We start from the raw sequence: 22,565 nt of genomic DNA on the forward strand, positions 1-22,565 counted from the left end.
TTTATCGGTTTTAGCTGATTAACCACGATTAATCGGTAATTGGTGGTGGCCGGTTTTTTTTAGGGTGACCAGTTTAGTGAATCCTGGTCACGTGTGTCTATAGCCTGTTAAAGTGAATTGTAATAAGAGAATTATCTTTTTGGCCATGAAGGAAGTTTATAGCTTACTTTCTTCTTCTTTTTATTTTTGAACTTATTTAACAACCATAAATTAAGGATGAAATGATGTTTTTGTTCCGGAGTGAAAGTGAATCAGTGCAGAGCTTAGTTTATCTCTGTTTAATTTTGTGAAATAATTTTAAACCATACAAAATATTCCTCAAAATTATCATAGATAAATTAAACTTCGTACTAAAATGACTTTTCACTCAAGGATAAAATCATCTGTAAGTACCAAAACTAACAAAAAGACGTGCAAGTAACTAAAGATATTTTTAAAGCTAATTAAGTAATTTTTTAAAAATAAAATATTAAACAAAATAAGCCCAACTTTTTTTCGAGCCCATGAAAAACATCATTACTTTATTCAACTACCCAAGTAGAGGGGGCTCTTGTAGAGGCGCCCATCCCACAGTCCGACACACTCCGGTAAAGATCGCCCACCCAATGCCATCGCCGCCGCCGTCCACGGCAGCGGCGGCGGCGCTGCAGCTGGAGCCCCTCCTCCCGCACTTGTCCACGCTTTCCCATTACAAGCAGTTCCACGCGCGCCTCCATGCCTTGGGCACGCTCCATTCCTACCCTTCCCTCCGCGCGCGCTTCCTCGACCGCCTAGCGCTCTTGCCGCACGCCGACGCGCTTCCGCACGCGCTACTCCTCCTCCGCTCCCTCCCGTCCCCCGCAACCAACGACTTCAACGCCGCCCTGCGCGGCCTAGCCGCCTCCCCGCACCCTGCGCGCTCTCTCCTCCTCCTTGCCGGCCGCCTCCTCCCTGCTCCCGCCCCGCCACGGCCTCGCCTCGATGCGCTCTCCCTCTCCTTCGCGCTGAAGGCCACAGCCCGATGCTCCGACGCGTTCGCCACACTCCAGCTCCACGCGACCCTTTTTCGCCTCGGTGTGGCTGCTGATGTCCGCCTGATGACCACGCTGCTGGACTCCTATGCCAAGTGCGGCGACGTCGCGTCCGCACGGAAGGTGTTTGACGAAATGCCCGTGCGCGACGTGGCCACATGGAACGCGCTGCTCGCAGGGCTGGCGCAGGGGACGGAGCCGAATCTCGCTCTATTGCTATTCCGCAGGCTGGCAGGGAGCTTTCGGGAGTTGCCGCCAAGGGAGGAGCCAAATGCGGTGACTGTTGTCGCTGCACTTTCTGCATGTGCACAACTTGGAACCTTAAAGGATGGATTGGCTGTGCATGAGTTTGCTCGTACAATAGGAGCTGTGGACAATGTTTGTGTCGGCAACGCACTTATTGACATGTACTCCAAGTGTGGCTCACTGAGCCGGGCTCTTGAAGTGTTCCATTCCATCAAGCTAGAAGACCGAACACTTGTGTCCTACAATGCTACAATTCAGGCGCTTTCCATCCATGGGCATGGGGAAGATGCACTGAAGCTGTTTGATGAAATGCCAGCTCGTATTGAACCGGACGAAATCACTTACCTTGCTGTGATGGGTGGGTGCAACCATGCTGGGCTTGTTGATGATGGGCGCAGGGTTTTTGATTCCATGCGGGTTCCTCCCAATATGAAGCACTACGGGACCATTGTGGACCTCCTTGGCCGTGCAGGCCGCCTTGCTGAGGCATATGACATGATTATGTCTATGCCATTTCCAGCGGATATTGTCCTCTGGCAGACATTGCTAGGTGCTGCCAAGATGCATGGTAATGTGGATCTAGCGGAGTTGGCTGCCACAAAGCTTGCTGATCTTGGCTCTAACGTTGATGGTGACTATGTGCTCCTGTCCAATGTATATGCATCCAAGTCCCGATGGGTGGATGTTGGTCGAGTCCGTGACACCATGCGAAGTAATGATGTGAAAAAAGTCCCTGGCTTCAGCTACACAGAAATAGATGGCGTAATGCATAAGTTCATAAATGGTGACAAAGAACACATGAGGTGGAGGGAAATATATAGAGCATTAGATGAAATTGGGTCAAGAATCTGTGCTCTGGGGTATGAGCCAGAAACGAGCAATGTGCTACATGACATTGGGGAGGAGGAGAAGCAGTATGCTTTAAGCTACCACAGCGAGAAGCTGGCTATTGCATTTGGGTTAATTTCTACACCACCTGGGGAGACTATTCGAGTGATCAAAAACCTCCGAACATGTGGAGACTGTCATGTGGTGGCAAAACTTATCTCTAAAGCCTATAATCGGGTGATCATTATTCGGGACAGGGCAAGATTCCACCGTTTCGAAGATGGACATTGTTCCTGCAGAGATTACTGGTAAAAATGCTGGCACACTGGTCACTTGCAGCCCTACTAAACACAACATGTGCTCCTTGAGGAGAGTTCAAGTGATGTGACTGCATTTCTAGTCAAAAGTACGGATGAAAGTGGATGACATACATACTCTTGACCACCATGTTACTGTCCAGAGGGCTCATCAAGTTAAAAAGTTCTTAGAAGATGCAAAGTTATCTTACTTGCATGAACTCCTGGGTTCGCATAACAATTCGAGAAGTGCCTTGGAAGCAGAACCAAAAAATTGTGATAACTGTGCAAGCTTTGAATTGAAATCGCTCCATGACTGTTATCATTCAATATTTTCACAATCTACAAGGTTTGTGACAAACTGACAATGAAACATATTTTGATATTGTTCATGTACAAATTCTAAGAGGTTACTGGACTATAGCTGCAAATATCATTGACATATTGCTTTTTTCGTGAACATGCTTTATGCATGTGTTTCTGTTATGACCGGCCGCCACTATAGGCGCCGGGCAACAGCATAAAGCATGCAGATAAGGATTAGAAGATAAGATTGCATGCAGATAAGGATTAGAAGATAAGATTGCATGCAGATAAGGATTAGAAGATAAGATTTGTTAGAGAGAAAAGAGGAGATCTATCTCATTAGATAAGGATTAGAAGGGAGTATAAATAATTGTAAGCACCACTCTATAGATCAAGCAGAAACAAGATTGTTCCGGCTTCCCAGAGGGAGCCGGGAGATTACTGTGACCTAGCCGCCCCTTTCCTCGCGCCTCTCTCCTCACGCACGGTGAACACGGCGACCCGCCGCTGTGCATCGCGCCCCAAACCCCGGCCACCAATCACCCACCACTACAACCTGCGATCAATCCGGGAATCAGCCCCGATTCCTATCAACCTGGTATCAGCAATTTCAGGTTCGATCACCATGTCCAGCCCCAACCCTCCACCTTCTCCCCACCACCCGCAGCCGCCACCATCTCCGGGGCTGTTCCAGCCGCCGGGTGCCCAGCTGTAGGCACCGGCATCCCAGGGGACGACCGCCCCCATGCTCGGCGATCACACGGCGGCCGCACTGGTGCCTACTGCGCCGCCAGCCGACGTCCTGGCAGGCTCTTCCCGCCTCCAGTCATTCACGCCTCATGAGATGACGGCGACCATCTTGGAGCTGGGCCAGGCGGTGGCCGGGATCCGCGCCTTCCTGGCAGGGCCCTATACGCCGCCACCGCAGCTACCTCCGCCGCAGCAACCGCCCGCGTCGGCGCCCTCGTACCAATACGGGATGCCGCCGGACTGGGCAGGTTCCGCTTCATCTTCTTCACCACAGGCGTCCCAGGGCCTCCCCATCCATATGGTCCGATTTCCGCCCTCGCCCTCACCACTGCCGGCGTGGGCGACCGTGACATCGGCGCCCGTCTTCGGATTGGCCGCCATACAACCACACGTACCGTTTCAGCCAGCCGCTGGGGGAGTTCCCTCTCACGGGGGCTCATCGGCGGCCGGTGTCCTCTACGGCGGGGTGGATGGGTCGCTGTTCCACGGCAGCAGCGTTCCGCCCCCGGGATCCAGGGGCCAGTGCTCGTCCCCGCCAGCAGCAGCACCGACGGCACCCGCGGCATCCAATCCCCTGCCTCCACGATTCTACAAACTGGAGTTCGCAACATACGACGACGCTGCTGACCCCATCAATTGGCTCAATCAATGTGAGCAGTTTTTTCGGGGCCAACGCACGCTCGCTTCCGACCGCACATGGCTGGCCTCATACCACTTGAGGGGTACGACCCAGACGTGGTACTACGCCCTCGAGCAGGACGAGGGCATGCCGACGTGGGAACGGTTCCGAGAACTCTGCCACCTGCGTTTCGGGCCGCCAATACAGGGCAGCCGACTTGCGGAGTTGGGTCGGCTTCCCTTTCAGTCCACGGTGCAGGAGTTCGCCGAGCGCTTCCAAGCGCTTGCGTGTCACGTCGACAGTGTATCCTCGGTTCAGCGGGCGGAACTCTTCGTCGGCGGCCTTCCCGACCACATACGGGTGCAAGTGCAGATGCACCATCCACGGGATCTTCAGACCGCCATGTACTATGCTCGCGCATTTGAGCTATGCACGGCGGCCGCACAGCCGGCTCCGACGTCCCGCCCCACGCGACACGCCCCTCGTCCGCCCCAGCAGCCACCGACGCGTGCGCAAGTGGGGGGGCAACCTCCTGCAGCGGCGCATACACCTCCAGGGGGGCGCCCCTTTCGTCGGCTCACACCGGCGGAGATGCAAGAGCGACGCCGTCAAGGGCTGTGCTACAACTGCGACGAGCCATATGTTCCGGGTCACGTATGCCAGCGCCTCTTCTATTTGGAGTGCGGGGACTACATCGTCGACGAGGGCGCGCCCGCGGCTACCGATGACGCAGGACTGCAGGCTGCGTCCGTCCAGGACCCTGAGGCCGCTATTGCTTTTGTGGTCTCCCTCCAGGCACTCGCAGGCATTCGCACAGAGAGCTCCATGGTGCTTCCGGTGATGGTCAAGGGGGAGCGACTTATGGCTCTGCTGGACACCGGCTCCACGCATAACTTCCTCCAGAGTGCCACCATGCGTCGTTTGGGGCTGGTACCCGCCGCAGGGGAGCACCTCAGGGTCACTGTCGCAAATGGTGACAACCTTCGCTGCGCCGGGGTGGCCCGCGATGTGCCCATCTCCATCGAGAACGAGCACTTCTCCATCACGTGCGTCGGCCTCGACTTGGGTTGCTTCGACTTCATCCTCGGCGTCGACTACCTGCGGACCTTAGGGCCCATCACTTGGGACCTCGAGGCCATGACGATGGCATTCCAGCGCGACGACCACCGTGTATTGTGGCGGGGCATCGGGGGTGCTGACCCTCCTGACCCTCGAGCCTCCGTAGCAGCGGTGGTAGCCGCAAGTGACCAGCAACCCATGCTGGACCGGCTTCTTCTTCAGCATGCCTCCACATTCGAGGAGCCCCGAGGCCTGCCGCCGGCCCGACCATACGACCACCGCATCCATCTGCTCCCGGGAACAGCACCGGTCGCCGTGCGACCATACCGATACCCCCAACTGCAGAAGGATGTGCTGGAGCGCCAGTGCGACGCCATGCTCACCCAGGGGATTATCCGCCCTAGCACTTCGCCATTCTCGGCGCCGGTACTCCTTGTTCGCAAGGCGGATAAGTCCTGGCGTTTCTGCATCGACTACCGCGCCCTCAACGCCAAGACTGCCAAGGACAAGTTTCCCATACCCGTCGTGGACGAGCTTCTCGACGAGCTCCATGGGGCTCGCTTCTTCACCAAGCTCGATTTGCGCTCGGGCTATCATCAGGTGCGGATGTGCGTCGACGACATCGCCAAGACGGCATTCCGCACTCATCATGGCCACTATGAGTTCCTAGTGATGCCGTTCGGGCTTTCCAATGCCCCGGCGACATTCCAGGCCTTGATGAACGACGTCCTATGGCCGTACCTAAGGAGGTTTGTGCTCGTCTTCTTCGACGACATTCTTATCTACAGCTCGTCATGGGCAGAGCATCTGCAGCAAGTCGCCATCGTCCTGAATGAGCTTCGGGCGCACCAGCTCCACCTAAAGCGCTCGAAGTGCTCATTCGGGGCGCCTTCGGTGGCCTATTTGGGCCACGTCATCTCCAAGGACGGTGTGGCCATGGATGTCGCCAAGGTGGCGGCAGTCACCTCGTGGCCAACACCGCGCTCCGCCCGGGGTCTCCGTGGTTTCCTGGGCTTGGCCGGTTACTACCGGAAATTCATCTGGGACTTCGGCCTCATCGCAGCGCCCCTGACACGTCTTCTGCGCCGAGACGCCTTCGCATGGGATGAGGAGGCCGCGGAGGCCTTCCAAGCGCTCAAGCGCGCCCTCACCACGGGACCGGTCCTCCAGATGCCCGACTTCGACAAGGAATTCATGGTGGACTGCGACGCCTCCGGCGTGGGGTTCGGCGCTGTCCTACACCAGGGCGCCGAGCCTCTCGCTTTCTTCAGCAGGCCGTTCGCCGTTCGCCACCTCAAGCTGGCGGCATATGAGCGCGAGCTGATTGGGCTGGTGCAGGCAGTACGCCATTGGCGCCCTTACTTGTGGGGGCGTCATTTTATTATTCGTACTGACCATTACAGCTTGAAGTTCTTGCTGGACCAGCGCTTGTCGACCGTGCCTCAGCACCAATGGATCAGCAAGCTCTTTGGCTACGACTTCGACGTCATGTACCGTCCAGGACGCCTCAACGTCGTAGCGGACGCCTTGTCCCGCCGCGACACTGAGGAGGGCAGCACCAGCTTCGGGTCGGCCTTATGCGTGCGCTCGGGGCCATCTTTCACCTTCATCGACGACATCCGCCACGCTACGTCGCACGCGGACGATGCTAAGGATGTGCGTCGGCGCTTCGAGGCGGGCGAGCTGCAAGGCCCATGGCGCATCGACGACGGGCTACTACTCCATGGTAACCGCATCTACGTGCCGGGCCATGCTGACCTGCGCCACCAGGCCCTCTCCCTGGCCCACTCCGCCGGCCATGAGGGCATCCAGAAGACTCTACATCGCCTACGAGCGGATTTCTACATCCCCGGCGACCGGGCATTGGTGCGGGACTTGGTGCGCACCTGTACCACATGCCAGCGCAATAAAACGACAACATCGCAGCCGGCAGGGCTGCTGCAACCGCTGGAAGTGCCCTCGCAAGTCTGGGCTGATATCTCCATCGACTTCATTGAAGGATTGCCCAAGGTGGGTGGCAAGTCGTTGATCCTAACGGTCGTCGATCGCTTCTCCAAATATGCACACTTCATCGCGCTCGGGCACCCCTACACTGCGACAACGGTCGCTCGAGCGTTCTTTGAGGGCATTGTTCGTCTACACGGCTTCCCCTCCTCCATCGTCAGCGACAGAGACCCCGTCTTTACGGGGCACGTCTGGCGCGACCTCTTCGGGATGGCAGGCGTGAAGCTGCGCATGAGCACCGCCTTCCATCCACAGACGGACGGCCAGTCCGAGGTGGTCAACAAGGTGCTCGCTATGTACCTACGCTACGTCACAGGCAATCGACCCCGTGCGTGGGTCGACTGGCTCGCGTGGGCGGAATACTGCTACAACACCTCCTTCCACACCGCTCTGCGAGCCATCCCCTTTGAGGTGGTCTACGGTCGTTCCCCGCCACCCATCCTGCCCTATACACCAGGGTCAGCGCGGACAGAGGCGACTGAGACTCTTCTACGCAGTCGGGACGAGATACTTGCTGAAGTCCGTCAACGTCTTCTTCAAGCCCAGCAGATGTCCAAGAAATACTACGACGCCAACCACCGCGACGTGGAGTATGTTGTGGGAGACTAGGTTTGGCTGCGCCTGCTGCACCGAACGGCGCAGTCCTTGGACCCCCGTGCCAAGCGCAAGCTTGGGCCGCGGTATGCGGGACCATTTCAAGTGGTGGAACGCATCGGCAGCGTCGCCTACCGTCTACAGCTTCCGGACGGGGCGCGCATCCACGACGTTTTCCACGTAGGGCTGCTGAAGCCTCACCATGGCGAACCTCCAGCAACTCCGGCCTCCCTTCCGCCGGTCATGGATGGACGCATCCTCCCGGGGTCGGAGCGCGCCCTTCAGGTGCAGCAGCGCCGGGGCGTTTGGCGCGTGCTGATCAAGTGGCACGGCCTCCCTGAAGACGACGCAACGTGGGAGACAGTCGACGAGTTCCAGGCGCATTACCTAGACTTCCAGCTCGAGGACGAGCTGTTTGCGCAGGCGGGGAGAGATGTTATGACCGGCCGCCACTATAGGCGCCGGGCAACAGCATAAAGCATGCAGATAAGGATTAGAAGATAAGATTGCATGCAGATAAGGATTAGAAGATAAGATTGCATGCAGATAAGGATTAGAAGATAAGATTGCATGCAGATAAGGATTAGAAGATAAAATTTGTTAGAGAGAAAAGAGGAGATCTATCTCATTAGATAAGGATTAGAAGGGAGTATAAATAATTGTAAGCACCACTCTATAGATCAAGCAGAAACAAGATTGTTCCGGCTTCCCAGAGGGAGCCGGGAGATTACTGTGACCTAGCTGCCCCTTTCCTCGCGCCTCTCTCCTCTCACGCGCGGTGAACACGGCGACCCGCCGCTGTGCATCGCGCCCCAAACCCCGGCCACCAATCACCCACCACTACAACCTGCGATCAATCCGGGAATCAGCCCCGATTCCTATCAGTTTCATTAAGAGGTTAGAAGGTGAGTACAGCCATGGTCAGCGCATCAAGGAACGTGAGGGGCAGGCCACAGGCAGATGCTTTCCATACTGTTACCCGAGCGCTACAAAGATTACATAATACCTATCATATGGTCTAGTGAAAAATTGCTTCATTACTCAAGTACAGAACTTGGAAGAATGTCGAGGTAAATGAATATAATTGTCTAACTGCTCAGCCACACACACCCAACACACACACACAAATCAAATGAGTTAACAGAGTTTTTGACATGTAGAGCGAGTTTTTCTACACTATTGCACCATTAGGGTTTTTGTCATGAATTGATTTTTTAGCTGTTTCCATTGACTTCATTTCAGATTCAGTTGTTTGAAATTTGGGTCAGAAAAAATGTGTCTTAGTAGTTGATACTTGCTTTTTTCTAGACTACTTGATCTTGTTGTAAGCCTATGTTACTAATGGAACCAAATCAATTTGGTACTGCTTTGAATATGTCCTTACGTGCTCTGTTCATCTGCTAGGATTATTGATGCATCTGTCTTGGTATTGTCATAAAGTTCTATAAAAATTTCATTGTCGTTCACTTATATTAGGAGAGGATGGGAGGGATGGGGCTGACACTTGACAACTTTCAGCAGTAAGTATGAAATCTATGTTTCTAAAATGGAGTCATCATTTGTAGTTTGGTGTTTTTATCTTTGAATCACCCTTTCTGAAATTTCAAGATTGACGTATTTATTCTCCATCTACTCTTTGACACTTACGTGTAAACATTCTGTTCTTTATTTCTTGCTCGCTCACTCACTAAGCAAATGTATCACTGGCACCAACTTTGTCAGCTTTGGAAAACCCAGGAGTTGAAATCCATGTAAATGATCTCAAAAAATCATCATTAAAATTAAACAAATCACTGAACCTGGAAGGGATCAGATCAATGGTGGAAAGTGCGACACAAAAGAACACAGAACTGTGTGTACCCTCATGCATATTGCTGTCGCATCTGTACAAAGTCACGTGCACATTTTCTCTGTTCCTTGAGTTGAGGTTCTGAAAGTTGTAATATGTAAGCCTTTCAATAAAAGGGTCTAGTTTTCTCTCTTTGTAAAATTGTATCTAGACTAGAGTGTGTGGGTTTGTGTGGAGTTGTATGAGATTTTCTTTTTACCTCATCTTTTCCTTCTTAATATAATGATACACAGCTCTCTTACGTTTTCGAAAAAAAAGGTGTGAAAGATGAGGACAGCAGTTAAGGAACTGATGCAACAGACAGAAAAATGACTAAAGTGTTAGAATACTTGAGGATACAAGTCATTTGAAGGTTTCTTCTAGGCAGGACAAGTCATCTGAAGGAAGGAGCAGGGCTGTAAGGTCAAAATGCATTTGGTGCACTTCTGAGGTGCCCAACCTTTCTTTAAATGTTGTCCAGAGCAGTTCTTTCTCATTATGAGCAAAATCAGGGTTGCCATCTTCGTTCTTAGATTATTTTTTCTATCCTTAATTGTTGCATTTGCATGAAAATATTCGATTCCCCTCATCTCTAAGTTTGAGTGTTTGACCCATTTAATTGTTTCTTTTCTGCTGATTAGTAGAGTGAGGAGCTTGCCATTTAGTATTTCCTTGAAATTCCATTCTGGTAAACACAAACCTCTGTCAAGTATTTCTAGAAAACACTGGATTAGCTTGACATTAGAAATATTTGAAGCTAGATTTGAAAGATCAGCTTCCCAATGATTACCTTAGACCAATGATTGTCATATTATAATTCATTGTACTGATCAAGAGTCGATGTTTCATTGTTTATATTTGTTCAAATCAAAACATGAATTGCATTCTAATTATATTCTAATTGTTCATGATGGTTGACTGAAAATAGAATGTCCCAAACATCACGCTCAAAGTACCTTTTTTTAAGTAATAGTATAACACATGTCCAATCTCGAATTATTGTGATTTTTTTTCTTTGGAACACATGATCCTAGTATAAATTAGAAAGAGGAAAATACGTGGGTGGTCCTTAAATTTGCTCGTGGTGTTATTCAGGTTCCAGCACTCTCAAAATGCATTTGAGCTGGACTTATCATGGGTGTTATCTATGTCCAAACAAGCTTCGGTCATTCCAGATTTTGGTCTATCTGTCTCCCTCCATAGTCCCATTATCTCCCTCTCTCCCAGTCTCCCTCATCGATGCCCCTTCCTCCTCTCTCGCTCTCCCTCTCTCTGTCTCCAGTTCTCCACGTTCCAATCTGTTGTGGTATCCCGTTGTAGTTGCCAACCCAGCAATCCGTACTCGTGCATTCATCCTCCACATATCAAAAGTTTGTATCATCATCAATAGCGGCGGCGGTAAGGATAAAATTAGTAATCCTTAGAGCAATTTTAGGTGTTTTCGACAATTTACTTGCTAAATCAATAAATATAGGTGCCGTTTGGTAAACAAAATGTAATGTAAATGGTAATGATAATGATTCACACTCGAATACTGGTGGTAACAAGTTTGAATAAGCCGATATCCATTTCTAGCATGGTATCAATTACGGTTGGACTTAAACAAACATAATTTAACGTTATCGATTACTCATTACGATATCAATATGTGAACCAAACGACACCTTAGTGAATTGTATGGGGACCAGAGCAGCAGATACCATCCGACAACATAAAGTCCTATCTAGCCTCACTACCAGTATTGGCACCACCAGCACCACAACCCAATATGACGTTCTTGGTTTACCTGTCGACCGAAGCAACCTCTATCAGTGATGATTCAAGATTTCGAAGGTAGGGAAAGGGTGGTCTTCTACATTAGCAGTCTATAAGGAAAATAGACCCCGGGCCTTTTGGCTAATTGAGTTTTGGTGTTTGATGAACAACACAATCCGTGGACTAATATGTTTGCTAGTGTTTATAATTATAGTTCACAGGATGCGAAGAGAATTGGACCAAGGCAATGAGGATGCAACACCTCAAAAGAAGACATAAAAAGATGCATAGGAGTCCAGTACTCAAGAACAAAAGAAGCCCGAAGAAATCAGCGAAGAAATCCAAGATGAGGGCTGTCAGCCAGCGCCTGGTGGCGCACCGGACATTGATGTCCGGTGTGCACCGGACAGTCTGCGCAGAGAGGCCGCAGACAGGCGCTCTCTGGCTATAGCACCGGACTGTCCCGTGTGCACCGGACTGTCCGGTGTGCCATGGGCAGACGACAACGGTCGGATCCAACGGTCGACTGCTACAGGCGCCAACGGTCGGCTGACGTGGCGTGCACCGGACATCCACTGTGCAGTGTCCGGTGGTGCACCGGACTGTCCGGTGCACCCGACGACAGAAAGCTACTGCTTTCTGTCCAACGGCTAGTTTGGGGTGTGGAGGCTATAAATACCACCCCAACCGGCCACTCTCAAGCGTGGGAGCCCAAGCAACATACCAAGGCATATTTTAGACATTTCCAAGTGCTCAAACACCCAAGTGCTTAATAGAATCACTCGGTGATTAGCGTAGGTGCTTTGCGAAGTGCTTAGGTTAGTTAGACCGCTTTAGCGCTTGCTCTAGGTGAACCCTAGATTGTTGAGTGAGTTTAGATAAACCTCACAACCCCTCGGCTCTTGCGTGAGCCATTGTAATTGTACCGAGTGGGGCGAGAGTCTTGCGAGACCGTGACAACCGCGTTTGTGTCACGGCCGCCACCGTGTACCGGAGGGAACGAGGCCCGCGGCGTTTCGGCCGGAAGCTCGATAGTGGAGACGGCGGGGAGCGTCCGAGAGGAGCCAGAAGCGGAGCACCACTTGCGTGTGGAGAAGGCCCGCGGCTCTCTACGGAGTTACTCGACCGAGGTGCTTGGCCCTCGCGTGGGCTTCCCTTCGCGTAGGGGCACCAACGAGGATTAGTCGGGACCTTGCACGGTTCCGGATACCTCGGTAAAAATACCGGCGTCATCTACGAGAGTTTGCTTCTCTACTTTGCTCTTTAAGTTTCCGCATTAATATTAAGCATTTAAGTTTCAATCTTGTATTCATACATATCTAGTGTAGATTGAAACTTAGCCTTTGCGGTAGAGATAGCAACACTTAGACAAAACCTAGTTTGCACATTCTAGTTTGACTATTTGCATAGGTTTTGCTCTAGGGATTTAATTGTGGCCTAGTTTAGCGAAAGTTTTAGAAGTCCTAATTCACCCCCCCCCCTCTTAGGCGTCACCCGTTTCCTACAAGTGGTATCAGAGCCGGTTTGGCTCATTTGAAACGCTTTAGCTTCACCGCTAAAAGAGCCGACGCTTTTTAGAGGAAGGTATGGATACCCATAGGCCACCACACTTCGACGACACTAACTTCCCATATTATAGTGCTAGAATGGCTTGTTACCTAGAGGCCGTTGATCTAGGTGTTTGGAGAGTCACTCGTGACGGGATGAAACCCCTCAAGAATCCCGAGAAACCCACCACGAGTGAGGAAAAAGAAATCCATTTAAATGCTAGAGCCAAAAATTGCTTGTATGAATCTCTTAGCATGGATATTTTCAATCAAGTATTTACCTTAAAAACTGCTAATGAGATTTGGCTAAAATTGCATGAGCTCCATGACGGCACATCCAATGTCCGTGAGCAAAAACATTGCCTAGTCTTAAATGAGTATAATTCTTTTGCTATGAAAGATGATGAGCTTGTTAGAGACATGTATTCTCGTCTGAATCTAATTATCAATGAGCTCAATTCTATTGGCATTAATAAGCTAGGTGATGCGGACATTGTGAGGAAGATTATCTCCCTGCTACCACAAAAAAGATATGGGAGCATCATCACCATCCTTCACAACATGGAGGACTTGAGCAACATGACCCCGACCACTGTGATTGGGAAAATCGCGGCCTTTGAGATGTCGCGTAAAATGAGTCGGGGAGAGGAGCCAACTTCCTCAAGACCATATGCTTTTGCATGTGATGAAAGGAAGGGCAAAAAGAAGGCTCCCACTCCAAGTTCCTCAAGTGAAGAAGAGGAAGAAGAAGAAAGTAATGATGATGAAGATAATCAACAATGCACATCATCCTCCGAGGACGAAGAGACAATCCGACGCGTCGGAAAGGTAATGGGGATGATCCGCAAGATTAATCTAATGGGTGTGCCCCTGCAGGTCGAGGATCTTCTCTTTAACATTGACAGGAAAAAGCAAAGGAAGAGAGGATGCTTCGCATGTGGGGAGAAGGGCCACTTCAGGGACAACTGTCCAAATATGGCCAAGCCCAAAAAGGAGAGGAGCAAAGGCAAGGCACTAACAAGTGTTAGAACTTGGGATGATTCTTCAAGTGAAGATGAACCTCCAAGGACGCGCAGCCACCGGTCCTCGTCACGATCATCACGGTCATCACACAAATGCCTTATGGCAAGAGGTAACAAAAGCATTCCATCCTCTAGTGATGAAAGTAGTAGTGATGATGAAGGTGAGGGAAAGCCCTCTCTAGATGAGCTTGCGGAAGCCGTAGATTTTTTCCAGGATGTTTGCACTAAGCAAAAAGCTCAACTTAAAACTTTGAAAAATAAGTTGGTTAGCTCCCAAAATGATTACAAAGGCTTGCTAGAAAAATTTGAAACTTTTGCAAACTTAAATAGTGAGCTATCAACTAAAATTGAGCTATTAGAATCTAGTGCTCCATCCACTGCTACCGATGATAGCCTTATTAAAAAGAATGAAAAACTTAAGGCTAAGTTAGCTAGCTCCCAAGAAGCTATTGAAAATTTGCTAGAGAAAATGGAAATTCTTAGCATACACAATAATGAGCTAACTACTAAGCTAGAAAACATTGGTAGCACCCCAGCAGCATCTTTAGTTGAAATACCTGAAATAATTAAGAAAGATGCTTCTACTTCCTGCTTTGATTTAATTGATGATTCTAACCCCTGCAACCAAGTCGTTGTTGAGAATATTGTTGTAGAGACATGTTCGGATGAGGTTGCAAAGGAAAATGAACAATTAAAGCAAGAAGTGGCTCGCCTTGGCAAGGCCTTGTATGACAAGAAAGGCAAAGCCAAACAAATCCGACCTTCACAGGATAACACCACTGCGGGAGTGAACAAGCCTGTAGAGGGAGAAACTGTGATTTGCAGGCTATGCCACATGGAAGGCCACAAGTCTTTCCAATGCAAGGCGATGACCGGGGATAAACAAAGGCAAAAGCTCAAGCAAAAGACATCAAGCAAAATCTCCAACACCTACATCAAAAAGGTAAACAAAAAGGATGCTACACCATATTTGATCAAGAAGAAAAAGAACGGAAAGATGATAGCAATCAAGGCCAACAAGCAAGCCAACAAAGGAAAGGGGGCCAAACGTATCTGGGTGCCAAAGGAGATAATTTCAACCATGAAAAGCACCAAGAAGGTTTGGATCCCGAAAGGGAAGTGAGTGGACCGAAGGACTGCGGGAAATTTGGAGACTTGGCAAGTTTGGGATGTATATCATGGGATACATCATATTGGATCAAGTTTATTGCCAAGTGGGTTAGTGAAAATTTTGGACCCAAATTTCCCACCCATGACTAAGGTAACTAGTTTTATTGTATTCTTTGTTTTTAGATATGTGTATCTATTTACTTTTTATCTAGTTTACCTTTCTTGCCTAGTATTACATTTGTTATGTACTTTTGTTTAAAATCATGCATACTGGGTAAATCATATGGTAGGATTGCTTGTTTTTAATTCATATTCTTAAGCAAACCTACATGGCTTAAAATGTTTATTTAAGCACGGCACATAGCTTCTATATCACTCCATAGTAAATGATGCATCAATTGAAAATTTTGATTTCTACAAAGTGTATCATTTAACTTATATGTGCCAAAGTTTGGATTATGGATAATTTGCCCCTCTTGATATCAAATCAAAGTGCATGTCTCCTACAAGTATTCAAAACTTGTATGCACACCTTTAGGGGGAGGTTACTCTATAATCTAACACTTTGAGACTAACACCTTTTCAAGTCTATTTCATGTGATAGTCTCATTGTAAGGAAAATGAAGTCCCCGGAGAAAGACAACAATCTTCCACTGCAAAATCTCCAAGAACTCTCTTGTCTCTCAAGCTCGCCATTGATTTTCATTGGTAGCTTTTGAGACTACATTCAGTATCATTTACATGTCTTCTCCAATATTTGATTAGACTATATTTCATATCATATGCTTCCATGTTGCTAAAAATGCATAAGTAGTTAACTCATATTCTGTTACCTATGCATAAGGGAAGTTAGTCTTTTCAAACCTTGTCTTGCTCCTCTAATTTTTCACATGCTTTTTCCTAAGTAGAGGATCTCTGTCAGGGGAAGTATTTCTTCATCTCTAAAAAGGGGGAGAAACTTCTTTCTAAAGAGAACACTCATTTAGGGGGAGTAATCCTTTCAACTGATATCATTCATATGGTTATTTTAATATCCTTCTAGTGATATCATTTGATACAATTCTTGTTGAGGGCAAGCTTTTATTTACTTTCTACATGCTTTTAATGTCTTCCTTTTCGGTGGTTGATGCCAAAGGGGGAGAAGTTTAGGGACCAAAGCAATGAAAACTATATAAAACACCAAACACCACCAATTTAAAATTTTATATCTCCAAATGGTTTTTCCAGTGGTTTTGGTTATTTGGTCCAAAAATAGGAAGTAAGTGAATTATGGAGTTAGGGGGAGGCTTAAGTCCATAATATCACATTGTGGGGACAATCATGCATCTTAGCAAGTAGATTGCATATTTTCATTCAAATACTTGTATTATTTGCTTGCTTTGGTTGTGTTGTCATCAATCACCAAAAAGGGGGAGATTGTAAGGAAAATAGACCCCGGGCCTTTTGGCTAATTGAGTTTTGGTGTTTGATGAACAACACAATCCGTGGACTAATATGTTTGCTAGTGTTTATAATTATAGTTCACAGGATGCGAAGAGAATTGGACCAAGGCAATGAGGATGCAACACCTCAAAAGAAGACATAAAAAGATGCATAGGAGTCCAGTACTCAAGAACAAAAGAAGCCCGAAGAAATCAGCGAAGAAATCCAAGATGAGGGCTGTCAGCCAGCGCCTGGTGGCGCACCGGACATTGATGTCTGGTGTGCACCGGACAGTCTGCGCAGAGAGGCCGCAGACAGGCGCTCTCTGGCTATAGCACCGGACTGTCCGGTGTGCACCGGACTGTCCGGTGTGCCATGGGCAGACGGCAACGGTCGGATCCAACGGTCGACTGCTACAGGCGCCAACGGTCGGCTGACGTGGCGTGCACCGGACATCCACTGTGCAGTGTCCGGTGGTGCACCGGACTGTCCGGTGCACCCGACGACAGAAAGCTGCTGCTTTCTGTCCAACGGCTAGTTTGGGGTGTGGAGGCTATAAATACCACCCCAACCGGCCACTCTCAAGCGTGGGAGCCCAAGCAACATACCAAGGCATATTATAGACATTTCCAAGTGCTCAAACACCCAAGTGCTTAATAGAATCACTCGGTGATTAGCGTAGGTGCTTTGCGAAGTGCTTAGGTTAGTTAGACCGCTTTAGCGCTTGCTCTAGGTGAACCCTAGATTGTTGAGTGAGTTTAGATAAACCTCACAACCCCTCGGCTCTTGCGTGAGCCATTGTAATTGTACCGAGTGGGGCGAGAGTCTTGCGAGACCGTGACAACCGCGTTTGTGTCACGGCCGCCACCGTGTACCGGAGGGAACGAGGCCCGCGGCGTTTCGGCCGGAAGCTCGATAGTGGAGACGGCGGGGAGCGTCCGAGAGGAGCCGGAAGCGGAGCACCACTTGCGTGTGGAGAAGGCCCGCGGCTCTCTACGGAGTTACTCGACCGAGGTGCTTGGCCCTCGCGTGGGCTTCCCTTCGCGTAGGGGCACCAACGAGGATTAGTCGGGACCTTGCACGGTTCCGGATACCTCGGTAAAAATACCGGCGTCATCTACGAGAGTTTGCTTCTCTACTTTGCTCTTTAAGTTTCCGCATTAATATTAAGCATTTAAGTTTCAATCTTGTATTCATACATATCTAGTGTAGATTGAAACTTAGCCTTTGCGGTAGAGATAGCAACACTTAGACAAAACCTAGTTTGCACATTCTAGTTTGACTATTTGCATAGGTTTTGCTCTAGGGATTTAATTGTGGCCTAGTTTAGCGAAAGTTTTAGAAGTCCTAATTCACCCCCCCCCCTCTTAGGCGTCACCCGTTTCCTACACAGTCGTCTCCTCGACACCAAAATAAGGTACACCAAGTTGGAGAGACTATGTTCATGCCTATACTTTACATGCACCAAGCTTTGATATTACTCGATCAACACTAAAGCCAGAATCTTATGCAAGGCTGATGTCATCAAACATATGCTCTCAGGCCCAATTCTGAAAGGTCGTCTAGGGAAATTAAATGGATGTATGCCTTATCACAATTTGATCTACGGTATAAACTAGCAAAGGTTGTCAAGGGGCAGGCCCTAGTATATCTTATCACCAAAAGAGCACCTACATCAACATTGATAGTTAGCCTCAAAACACGAGTACTCTTCTTTGATGGGTCGACTTGCAACATAGGCATAGTATTGGCGTGTAGGTGGTCTCCCCTCGAGGGGCAATATTCAATTTTGCACTATCGCTTGAAGCATGATGTACCAACAATCAGGCAGAGTATGAAGCTATTTAGAAAGGGATGGAGCTCATTCTAGAAGTCGGAGTATGGTTGTAGAAATATTTGGAGACTCAAAAGTGGTAATCATTCAACTCATAGGGGATTTCAACTCTGCCAGTGACACTATATAGTCATACTTAAGCAACTACTGAGAGTTGTTGACAAAATTCTGATTCATCACGCTGACATGGCTGCCATAGGAACATAACTTATAAGCCAACAGATTGTCCTAGATGGCATTCATATACATGCCTATCAACCAGGATGATAAAGTGAAAATCCTATAGGTCGATGGAGCCGACTGGAGAACTGATATCTTCAATTACTTGAAGGATCCAACTCGGGGGGATAAGTAGGGGGTAAGGTACAAAGCCTTAAGGTATATACTCATTGGGAATGAAATATATTATCATACCCTTGAAGGACTACTTTTGAAATTCCTGGCCCTACCCAAACGTTGGAGCTGATGCTTGACGTGCATGAAGGCACGCGTGGCACACACCAGTTGGCTCATAAACTAAAGTGGTTAATTAGAAGGTCTAGCTACTATTAGTCGACACTCCTAAAAGATTGTTTCAAATACTACATGTGTTGTCAATAGTGTAAAAAATTGGGATCGTTCAAATTTCTCTATCTAGTGCTTTGAATTCCATCATCAAGCCATGGCCATTTAGGGGTTGGGGCATGGATATGATCAGCCAAATCAATCTATCCACCAGTAAGGGACACAAATGAATACTAGCATGCACTGACTATTTCACCAAGTGGATAGAAGCCATTCCGATGAAGAATGCCATGATCAAGGATGTGATTAGGTTTGTGAAAAACAATTCATATACAAATTTAGGATACTTCAAACGATCAATATGGATCAAGGGTTTGTATTTATCATAGATAAATTCAAGAAGTTCGCATAAGGGATGGGGATCATCCTGAGCCAGTCATTGTCATATTATGCTTAGTCAAATGGGCAGGTCGAGACCTCAAATAAAATACTAATAAAGCTAATCAAATGGAAGATTGATGAATACTCAAGGCAATGGCACGGTAGGTTGACAGAGGCATTATGGGTATATCGGATGTCTTATCATGGAGCAACAAAAAAATGCCTTACCAGCTAGTATACAACTAAGAGGTTGTAATGCCATGGGAAATCAGGATCCACTCGAGAAGAGTAACATTCTAGAATGATTTATCAGATGATGAGTATACGACTATGATGAACATCAACGCCGAGGACTTGGCAGAGTTGAGGTTATGGTCTCTAGAAAAGATCAAGGATAACAAGGCCAAATTCGCTCGAGCCTACAACAAAAAGTTCAAGCCCAAGTCATTTCAAACTGACAACCTTGTCTAGGAGTTGTATTGTCGGTTGGGACTAAACATCCGACCTATGGAAAGTGGTCATCCAATTGGCATGACCCCTAACGCATCATGGAAACCACTCCAAGCAACTCCCATCACTTGGAAACTTTTGAGGGTGTTAGGTTTGATAGAAATGTCAATGGAAAGTATGTGAAGAAATGTTATCCAAGCTTATGGATCGAATCCTGAGAACCAATAGTCCATGCGACATCATCAGTTGAAGATAGCGGTCAGCCAATGTGTTACCATCGGCCAAAAGAAGCCGCTAAGCCGATGTTTCACCATAGGATTTAGAATTAAATAATAAAAATAACAATATCAATAAGTTGGTGAATGACTATCATCCCATGGAAGTGTGGGCATTGCAATCAACTACTCGAGGGGCATGACCAGTCAAACATCACCCTTCTTGGAAAGTTTGTCAATTTCAACTTTGGGAGTTGACATGAGTCAGCTAGAACTTTGCCAATGAACAAGAATCGAAGAGGATGAAGTTTTCTCATCTGCTAACAAAATGCTACAAAATTGATACAACAACACTGCAAACAAGGAAGAAATCGATGATCTTGGTAATATAGGAAAGAAAGAAGACACATTTGAAGCAGATTTAACTCATCAAAGCATATATTTACAACAAAAATTGATGAGCATTACAATGTAATGCCATTACAAAAGTTGAAGGGGATCAACCCCTATGGTCCTATGATGCTACCTACAATCCTCTATGCTTTGCTGGTGGCTGCTCGTCCTCATCATTGTCGCTTCTGTCATTTTTATCGTCGTCGTCATTGTTGTCATCGTCTTCACTAGGGTAGAGCTGGTCACCTGTTAAGATTCTTGAAGAGAACCAAAACAAGGCAACACAATTAAAGTTATAGGGCCTTCTTTCCTTTAATCTGCGCTTGAAGATGGAATAGATTAAAGGGAGAAGGTTGAAACAACCACAAATATGTAATTAAAACAAGAGACAACTGTGAACTTATTTATTTATTTACCCTTTGCTGACTATAATTGATTACAAGTGTACCTTTGAAGAATTTGAAGAGTACATGAAGGTCCAAATGCTTTGGAGCTTCAGACACGGAACGATTCAAGATTGCTTGGGCGTATTCACCATTCGAAAAGAGGAATGTCCTTATGCATTGGAACATTTCACCTATTTGTAGGTATAGCAAAACTATGACCTTAGATCCTACACCTATGAACTATAAGGTGCATTAAGGGTGTCACCGTCTTTTCCCCTTGTAAATGTGGTGCACACGCATCTCAATTCCTCCTTCATTTCCCCGTTGCTTGGTTCCTGTGCCATGAGATGCTTCGGCTAGACACTAATGTCAAAGCTTCCTTCTCTCTTTAACCTATATTAGCGACTTTGGCAAACGTGAATTGGTTATTCCTAAAACAAATCAGAAAGTGGTTAAAATGGTTAGTTTTGAGGACCTTCGGTTAAGGCTCACCCCCAAAAATAGCCCCTCGCAAGATTAGTTCATTTTTTCATAACGTGCTCAGATCCACGGAACAAATGAAGGCCTTGTGTTGAAGGTCAAAAAAACATGTTCCTTGAGCACGTCTTTAAAAACAGAATCGCATAAACATGTCTTGCACAGCTGGCGACGTGGCGAGGACCTGCATCGGTGGTCCACAAGACAACGAGCAAAACTAGTGTGGCTCCTCGACTTCTATGCCTCTTTAACTATATAGCCTGGTCGGGCCTAGTTTGACCGCACTGCATTTACTACTGGTACCAAACTGCTGATAAATTCTCTACCTCCTAAGCTCATTCACCCCTCTGGCTTTTCTATGAGCTGTGGGAACTCGAGCATTTTAAAGACATTCATATGGCAAGAATCAGGACAACTGCTAAGCTAAAAACACCAACATCATTAGAGACACTATAGAGAGATGAAGAGGTTCCAGACACCGAAGTTATGTAGGGGTCTGCATGCGGAGCTCCTATGACAAAGGCGACAGTTGTGCCGAACAAGAGGAAAGCAGGTGAAGTAGCCAAAGAAGGTGAATGGTTAGAGGAGAATGCTTCTGATGCCGAGGGTGATGCTATTGTGGAAGATGAGTATGATCTTTGGTCGTCCAAGCCTAGCTACATTGACATGGGACGGTCTCTCATAAACCCAGTGAATTAAAGGTTTTGAAAATGCTTGGATGCATTGATGACAAAAAATTAATGTGGAGACTATCCCTGAGTCACAGGAAGATGAAATCGTGGTGTTTAAGAGCTTTTTCCAGGCAGGCCTTCAGCTGCCGATACACACAATGGCTGCTGAAGTGTTGAAGAAGTACGAAATCTACATGTAAGAGTTGACACCAAATGCAATAGTAAGGCTTGGTGTCATTATATGGACTGTACAAAACCAGGGTGCACGAGCCGACACCAAGTGCTTCTGTAGAGTGCATAAATTGCACTATGAGACAAAGGCGAGACCTTCAGATAATTTGCACAACAACTTTAGATGCTACAACTTTGCTTACCAAAAGGATTCAAAGTTTCATGTATTGGCCTACTAGACCAAATGGCCAAGTGAGTGGGCTAAGGAATGGTTCTATGCTAAGGTAGACACGAAGAAGAGGAAGGAGTTTAAAGATATAGTGAAGAGGCCATTGAAGATAGGCTTTGGCTTAAAGAGACCCATCTACAACAAGGGCAAAACCGTCCAAACGACTATTATTGTGTTCAACAATGTGGTAGACAGGATTGACACTCGAGATTTAGTGCAAGAATTTCTTGCAAACATGGTGTTCCCTGTAAGATCCGGTTGGGGTATGCAAAGCCTAAGAAAGGTGATGAAGAGGTAAAATCGAGAGTTTTGATTACTCTTCCATATCGCTTCAAGCAATAACCTTTGTTCAAACACATGTGCCCCGAGTGGGTAAAGTCCATTGAGATGGTATGCAACAAAATCCCCGGGAACCACATAATCAAAGAAGACTAGTTGGTGGCAACATCCTTTGGGAC

At 47.7% G+C, this 22,565-nt stretch overlaps 1 protein-coding gene across 1 annotated transcript; it reads left to right on the forward strand.

The window, feature by feature from the left end:
• The first annotated feature begins 566 nt into the window (after positions 1 to 566).
• LOC100383228 (uncharacterized) lies at positions 567 to 2,808 on the forward strand. Its single transcript, NM_001175890.1, has one exon. It carries the CDS (start codon positions 606 to 608, stop codon positions 2,394 to 2,396), a length of 1,791 nt encoding a protein of 596 aa, NP_001169361.1. The 5' UTR covers positions 567 to 605; the 3' UTR covers positions 2,397 to 2,808.
• The last annotated feature ends 19,757 nt before the right edge of the window (positions 2,809 to 22,565 follow it).

Source organism: Zea mays, chromosome 9 (genome assembly GCF_902167145.1).
Source record: "Zea mays cultivar B73 chromosome 9, Zm-B73-REFERENCE-NAM-5.0, whole genome shotgun sequence".
NCBI lineage: Eukaryota > Viridiplantae > Streptophyta > Magnoliopsida > Poales > Poaceae > Zea > Zea mays.

Excerpts from the sequence above, each read along its gene's own strand:
- LOC100383228 (NM_001175890.1), top strand. The coding sequence starts at position 606 with ATGCCATCGCCGCCGCCGTCCACGGCAGCGGCGGCGGCGCTGCAGCTG.